The sequence below is a fragment of the Cibotium barometz genome, chromosome 58, assembly GCF_041138505.1.
Source record: "Cibotium barometz isolate CiBa-2024 chromosome 58, ASM4113850v1, whole genome shotgun sequence".
Taxonomy (NCBI): Eukaryota; Viridiplantae; Streptophyta; class Polypodiopsida; order Cyatheales; family Cibotiaceae; genus Cibotium; species Cibotium barometz.
Window position 1 is genome coordinate 34,332,546 of NC_141103.1, and position 7,979 is coordinate 34,340,524.

At 42.5% G+C, this 7,979-nt stretch overlaps 1 protein-coding gene across 1 annotated transcript; it reads right to left on the bottom strand.

Annotated features, from left to right (window-relative positions):
• Positions 1–1,871: 1,871 nt before the first annotated feature.
• Positions 1,872–7,397, bottom strand: LOC147606207 (heat shock 70 kDa protein 15-like). Its single transcript, XM_086792762.1, has 9 exons — positions 5,879–7,397; positions 5,544–5,783; positions 5,276–5,371; positions 4,956–5,183; positions 4,245–4,442; positions 3,812–3,958; positions 3,431–3,580; positions 3,197–3,327; positions 1,872–2,555 (listed from the first exon to the last, which is right to left on the bottom strand). Exons 1-9 carry the CDS (start codon positions 7,046–7,048, stop codon positions 2,351–2,353), a joined length of 2,565 nt encoding a protein of 854 aa, XP_086648888.1. The 5' UTR covers positions 7,049–7,397; the 3' UTR covers positions 1,872–2,350.
• Positions 7,398–7,979: the final 582 nt, after the last annotated feature.

Sequence of the window (7,979 nt, forward strand, 5' to 3'; positions counted from 1 at the left end):
TATTTATACAAGTGGGTAAGTGTTTTTGGTTGATTTTGCACGCTTCTAAGCTACCAATACCAACAATGCATGAATACATGAACAAAAATTCATTTGACACCTAACCATATCGGCGGTATGGCAACGAGTGGGAGAGAAGTGCAGCATTATGAGTAGCTTTCCACATGTGATGGTGAAGCTCTAGAGAGCTTGGAGACTTAGTAAGTTCCCCACAACCCTTCCTCCCACAAGGCTAACCCTTCCTCCCACAAGGCTAAACATAGTGCTGTTTAAGTATAACACCATAATAGTAATGCTAATAGCAATCTCTAGGACATTGCTTTTGGGTTCCATGTAATCCCAATCAAACAAATTATCTGATTTTAGAGGCAAAGAAGCCTCAACATTGTGTATGTCCTCTAAGCCTTCATTCAACAGTGTTACATATATTTAGGAATCAATTCTATCACCATGTAGCATTAATGCTTCATGACATGGCGATATCGGTGGAAATATTGTTAGCAATAGTGGAAGTAGGAAAAAGTAGTTAACATCTAGCAGGGGCTTGAAGTCCAGGCCATTTAGATGAAAAAGACAAAAAGACAAAAATATGCATCGGTTTTTTTCGTAACAGGTTAGACACTAAAGATCTCCCGTGTCTATTTACTTATCTATAAAGATCTCCCGTGTCTATTTACTTATCTATCACTCAGCACAAATATGCATCGTTTTTTTTCGTAACAAGTTAGACACTAAAGATCTCCCATGTCTATTTACTTATCTATCACTCAGCACAGATCATGCTTCGAGGGGTGAATACACTCAACCTTTGGTTTCGAAAGCAACTGATGAGAACGTCAATTCCATAAAGGGGAGATGTATGTGAGGTGGGATTACTATCCAAGTCCCCATGGTGCGTTAGGGGTATACTAGCCCGCACCGAAAAGTATGCATCTATACGGGGATGAGGTGCAAGGGAACGATGTAGCACGGACCCATGTTAGGCACACGTAGAAGCACTCGCGTGTAGGCACGTTAGACCTCCCGTGTTGCCGAGTGCCTAACATGGGTCCATGCGACGCTGTTCCCTCTCACCTCATCCCCATATAGATGCATACTTTTTGGTGCACACACAAACACAACACAATTCTCACATGCAAGAAAAGTAGACAAACGAATTGAAAATAAGCTATCTATTGTTGAGTGGAGGCAGCAAGCGTCGGGACAAATGGAGAGAATGAAATAGGTAGGAAGATGTATATTGCATAAATTGATTTACCCTATTTGATTTACTTCTAAACTCACTTGTACTCTGATGTCTGTTTAAGGAAGTGCAGAAACACACATACAAACATATATATATTAGACATGTCATTCGTGTCCTATCATGTCTCACGATGGGCAGCCTCAACATGTCCCCTGGCTTCCCACGAGAAAAAAAGATTGACAAAATCCAAGCTCGAGTCTTGAAAAGAAACAAAAAGATGAGATATCTAACAATAGAGGAGAAAGGGAATGAATGGTGTGAAGCTCCTCAGCCGCAAAGGATGAGGTGATTAAACTAGCTGAAGCCAATTGAAACTAGATGTACGAAGAAGAAATGAGCAATTCTGCAGTATCCACTTTCTACTACCGTATTTACCTTGTGTAGGTGTAGAGACCCACCACAATAAATGCTTCCATTGTCTCATCAATTTTGTAATTTTAAGCACTTACCTTCCATAGGTGAAATTCAATACTACTTCCACTATGGATATCCTCTTATTCTATTGTGAATTAATAATTATTAATATGTGATGGTAACTTGCTAAACAGTGTTTGTGGTCTAGATTCTAGATATGGTAGAAGTAGAAGAGCAATATTCTACGAGACATCACATTACAGCAATGAAGTAAATAACATCAGAAGCCACAATCTTTATCGCCCTCCTTAGAGGTACTTACAAAAGCACCAGCCTCAACAAACTACATGAAAAGTAAATGTAGGTAAAAGCTTAATGTAAAATAAAGCAAATACCTTAAGTTTTTCCAAGCAACCCTCTCAACTTATTTTCTGCTCTACAGCATAACCACAAGGGAGCATATATTCTACAGTAAAGCACACAAGTAGCTAGATATAACTCCACTCCTCTCCTTTCTAAACTTACTCTTCTCACTAACCCGAGAAAATGGTCAGCCCTTGCTATCTACTCATGCCCAAAAGGCATCCAAGAGTGTTCAACTTGGACATGCTAAAAACCCCTATCACCATCAACAGAAAAGTACAAAAATGTCAACCAACTGCTATAGCTCAGCTCAGCAGATTCCATTCCCTTCATCCAGTATAGTGCATCGTTCGCAGGGGTTTTTTGACAAAACTTCTTGGGTTGTAATTAATCTGTCTGCATTGTCTCTCCCTCTTGATGCAGATTCTCCGTGTCCATGGGCTCAGTAGGCTGAGAGTCCCCACCATCTGCTGCAGATCCATTTGTAGTACTGCTCTCTGACTCCTTGCTGGCTGCTCCCTTGGATTCTGAAGAAGGGGATGCTGGTTTTGGAGGAGGAGGCCGAGACTTTGTCATGATCGGCTTGCAAAACCTGAACATGCACCAATAATAAGTTTACAGAATCTGAAAAACATAGCAAGACACATAAGTGAACTCAAATGCTTGGATGGAAAGAACTACATAGTTCATGAAATGCATACTGTACATATCTGTGTATATTTACATACTGTACAAATGCACAACACGCATGCATCAAATTAGTGAAAGCGTTGCTTAGATAGAGAGCATCCTGAAGATGTCTACGTACTGTAGTAGGTATTTATATGTAAATGCACATATGTATATGTATGAGTATGTACATGTACAGTGTGTGTGTGTGTGTGTGTGCTCCCTACATCAATCTTTCTTCGATTGCATGCAGGTTGACCAAATAGATCATGATGTATATTTGTCTTATATTGACATCTTCAGTTGATGTACTTTGAGACTATCTACTTTGGATAGTCATCTTGTAAATCTAATATACTTATGATTCCACAAAAAAAAAAAAAGTGTGCACGCGTAGTATGCGCACACACACACACACATACACAAGCACATATAGATAAGAAGGAGATAGAGTGGCATTTGAGGGTAAGGGTGTGATACAACAGAAGCCATCAAGACACAAACTGCACAAGCCCAAAGAGTGGACTCACTGATGGCAATGCATGCAAGGCTGGCAGTACTCACCGATCAAGCATATCGGCTTTTTTTTTCAAGTCTGCGGAAAGGAGTATCGGGTTTGCTGATCTAGGGAGGAGATCTTGCTGCAGTTTTCTTTCCCTAAACCAATCTTCTGCCTTGTTGCATTCAGCAATGACCTGTATATCCATGTCCAGGTTTTTGAAAATATCAAAATGTTGTCTTGGTAATCAACTCAAAAGGTAAATATTCGGCAGTTCTGTACATAATCAAAGGACTTACCTTATCTTTCTCTGAAGCATCAATATGATCAAATTTGGGATCCTGCAACTTAGCAGCTTCACGGAAACTGTTGAGGCAGTACAACAGCTGCTCTATACAAGGCCCTCGTGCTTCTTCCTCCTTAAACCTTTCTTCAATAGGATCCCCTAGCTAAACAGAAGTAAAACGAGCAAATGAATGAATTTTTTTACTAGACAGATTATATTTAGCTGGCATCCAGCACGTGTAGGCTGACAGGAGTCAAACACAGGCAAATCCAATCCCTTTACCGCCAGGCTACAGCCCCACGGACACAACACTGAAAATAAACACATTTGTAATTCTATGGTACAAATACTGTTTCCTTTCAATATGTACTAGGGAAAGTGCATAATAACAAACCTTCTTCAGCTCTGCCAACTTAGCAACATAGACACCTTTAGATTCATCTTCTCCTTCTTCATATAACCAGTCTTCTGTCTCTACAAGCTTCATGGCCAACTCTTCTCGATCTGCATCTGTGGCATAGTCTCGATACTTTTCATACATCTGCATCATTATAACAGGAGATTTACATGTTATGGAGATATCATCATCAAAACAGTCCACCATAACGATGCTTACTTCCCAAACTTGAAAGGGAGGGAGTGCCATCATCTGCTGCTACTCTTACAACTTTCCACTGACCCCTTTAGAAGAACCTCCTTCACAGCAGGAAGCTTCAACACAAAGAGCTACTAGCACAAACCATGGGCAAAGGCTTCCTCTTAAGTCCACCTACATGCATTCAAATTCTACAGCAAAACCGACACAATCACGTCTCTTTTTGGAGTACCTTGTTCCGCATCTCATAAACATACGACTCCACAGCATTTTTCTTATCTTTTGTTTCTTCCATAACTCTGTCCTGGAGAGCCATTTCATATTCCTTTTCAATAGACTTTTGCAAGTCACCTTGAGGAAGACCGCCAACAACACACTCATTCACTGCAATCTCCTTTCTTTTGCTTTTCTTTTTCTTTGGCACATCTTTCTGCAGGCAAAAGATCAGGTCAGTAGTAAATCCTCTTTTACACGCTTACTGTTACATCCAAAAGCCCAAGACAGTTAACAAATCTAACCCTAGGTAAGGTTAATCTAGGCACAGGGATAGTGGTTAAAATAGTCTATAGACTACAGAAGTCAATTATAAGGCACCGTTCAAAGGAGAGGGGCACCACAGTTCTAGGCTCATACTCCGTGTGACGATACCAAAGGCATATGTCCTGGTGGTGTCAGACGCACGCACGTTCTGCACACATGAGCCATGTCTCTAGACATTTCTAGACCTCGCGGCATGGGGGTGAGCCGGAGGAGCTCTTTTGGTAGGCAGTGAGCTAGATACCAGGTTCCTTACATTCCTCAGTAAGAAAGGGAACCACGAGTAATCTTGCAGGTTTGAGACCTCACATTTAGCATCAAGACTCAAACCTGTTACCCATGGCAATTTCTTGAACAATATTAGATACTTTACGACAGCCTTTTGAAATGGCAATCAAAGGCAAACCTTAGAGGATTCAACTTCCATTTGTGTAGGTTTTGCTTCACCAGCTGGGCCTCCATTATCAGTTCCACAAGGCTCTGTAGCATTGTTTTCAGTTTTGTCCATCTTTAAATCATTAGAACCAATAGGAACCTCCATGCTATCTGCACTTTGGTCTTTCTCCACCTCCATAGTTGAAGAGGCTTCCTTGGGCTTTCCAACAGGAACTTCCACTTCCTCCTCTTCTATCATCTATCAGAAAAACCAAACCTTCAATTAGTCACTAAGCCTGCTACCATACTCACTCTCTTGTAAATCGACAAATGCTGATATCATCATCTTACAGTTGCTGATTCAATTGAAACAATTCCATGCAAATTCAAACGAATCTTCACTTTGATCTTAGCCCTCTCTGCTTTTGAGGGTTGGAAAGGACCAATCTACAAAAAACAAGAACCGTGAGAATTAGTGTAATCAAACCTACAGGGCACTATAAACATGATGTGGCACACTCAACATGCTACCTGAAGATGAAAAACTGTTATACGAGTCATATGATTCAGATAGAGTCAACTCTACAGCACAAAAACTACTTAAAGTTCTGTTTCTTACAGTAAATGTGTTAATTTTCTGCGGAGTTCCAGGAGGCAGATCATGCATGTCTCCATACAACACATCAATGTTAAAGGTTCCTGATCTATAGAAAGTCAGCATCTTGGTGCTTGGCACAGGATTGCCTTTTGGGAACACAACACTACTATAGGGAGTTTCCACAGGTGTCCCTCCCTCTTCTGGTTCTGGGGCAGATCCTTTCCATGCAAGACAAATAGAGAAAGGGAAGGCGTCTTGAACCTGAAGTCATTGTATAAAAAACAAAGATATATCACAGATACATGAAACCATTTGCTTTCAGGAACATCAAAATCACATGTTACTGTTGGCCATACCTCAAACTCACGAACTTTAAAGGTTGGGCTGAGCATGGCACACTGTAGTGCACAACCCCGGGCAATGCATTCACTGGCATTCATAGTCCGACTGGGCTCCTTCTTGAACACACTCGTAAGGATCTTCAATATTGATGGGACCCGGGATCCTGATCCCACAACTTCCACGGCATACAACTTTTCTGTGGAAATGTTAGCCTCTGATTGGGCTTTTTCACAGAGAGCCCTCACACGTTCAAGAATGGGCTGCGCTAGCTTCTCAAAGTCATCCCGCTTCATGAAACCCCTCACATCCTTTTCATCCATGAGACACTCAATATTCAAAGGGGCCTCCGGATTGGCACTGAGCACCTTCTTCATCTTTTCACAGGCTGACCTAAGCCTTTGACATGCCCTGGGATTTGAAAGCACATCAATCTTATACTCCTCCTTGAACTTCCCACAGAAATAGTGGAAAAGGACTTCGTCAAAGTCTCTGCCACCCAGAGATCGGTCGAAGGCATGTGCCAAGACCTTGAGCTGGCCCTTTTTGAAAGCAACTACGCATATCTGCATAGCAGCATGCCCTACATCCACAAAGACGATATTGATGGGATCATTATCAGGCAAATCGGTCTTGTAAATCCCATAGGCGAGGGCAGTTGCAGTGGTTTCATGCATCAGACGAAGTGGACGGAGGCCGGCAATGGCAGCTGCGTCGAGCATGGCCCGGCGCTGAACCTCGCTGAAGAAAACGGGGATTCCAATTACACAATCGGCAACGTGAGTCTGCAGGTTTTTCTCCGCGATGCTCTTAAGGTTCGCCAAGATCATGCCCAGAATCTGCGAGGGGGTGAAGGATCTGCTCTCGCCGAGGTAATGGACATGGATGAGGGGAGTGCCATCGGGACCTTCTGTAACTGTGAAGGGCAAGAGGCGCAAATCTTGCTGGACTTCGGGGTCGCGGAATCGTCTCCCTAGCAAGCGCTTGATCTGCGCGACAGTGTTCTTGGGGCTCATGGTGAGCGACGCAGAGGCCGCCGTGCCGATGAAGCGCTGCTTGTCGTTGAAGGATACGAGGGCTGGGGTCTCTCGCTTCGACTCATCGTTCAGCACCACGTCGATCCCGCGCTGCCGGGCAACGGCCACAATGCAGTTCTCGTTGCCAACGTCGAGGCCGACAACACTCATGGCTGCAGCGTGGCGTTGTATGGTGCTGAGGTCTTGCTGATGGAACTCACAGACCGCGGAGAGGTAGGGTCTACGGGTTGTGATGATGCGTGGCTATGGTGGTTAGGGCTTCTGATGCGTGGGTGTGATGTTCCAGGCTTGTGCAGAGAGAGACAGAGGCGATGAAGAGAGGAGCATTAGGGTTTTTTGATGCAAAGGTGAAGGGAAAGAAGCAGGCCTCGGCTTTTTCTGTTTGTGTGCAGCTGAGGGTTTGTACAGATGATGAGGCGAAATCAAACAAAAATTCTGGCACTCCGTAGGAGCTTCCAGAACATTCAATAACGGCCGCATTTCCACAGCTCTTTCCATGACGCCATAAACAAATTTTTCTTTTTCTTTTTCTTTTTCGATGATACCCTTTTTTTGGTTTGAGGATATTTTTCGATGATACCCTTGGAGAGGTAGAGTTTTTGAACTCTCGACCCACCACCATTAAACAAATTTGTTCAGGGTTGTGCTTTTAGACTATAAGAAGCATGCAATTCAGTGAAATTTCTCCCTCTAGTAATGAATCCTAAGTGTTGTTAATAAACAGGAGAGGAGAGGACAAGGAAAGGGGAGTATGAGACACGTATATGAAGACAAATCTCTTCTATCAATCAGATGCACCCGTACTTAAAGGATTGCATGGTGTGTATATGCTACACTTTTAGACTGGGGGGAGAGATGAAATAGATTACATGGTGCATGCTAGATTAAATTGAAATATATATTAAAATTGTTGAATTCAAGAAACCCTCCACAGCTTCCTTTTCCACATTCCTTGAGTTATTGTATTCCATTGCGAGTGTATTATTTGTCTTGCTCTGGTTTGTTCTAAAGGGAATTTTGTGTGTCATATCTTTGTTGAAATTCTTAATCTTGGATTTATTCCAATGTTATGAAGAACTAA

What these genes read in the sequence shown, in the direction of transcription:
- LOC147606207 (XM_086792762.1), bottom strand. Translation starts at nt 7,048, where the DNA reads ATGAGTGTTGTCGGCCTCGACGTTGGCAACGAGAACTGCATTGTGGCC. An exon ending in TTAAAGTTCGTGAGTTTGAG is followed by an intron (nt 5,784 to 5,878) that starts GTATGGCCAACA and finishes CAATGACTTCAG; the next exon opens with GTTCAAGACGCCTTCCCTTT. An exon ending in TGGAAGTTGAATCCTCTAAG is followed by an intron (nt 4,443 to 4,955) that starts GTTTGCCTTTGA and finishes TTTTGCCTGCAG; the next exon opens with AAAGATGTGCCAAAGAAAAA.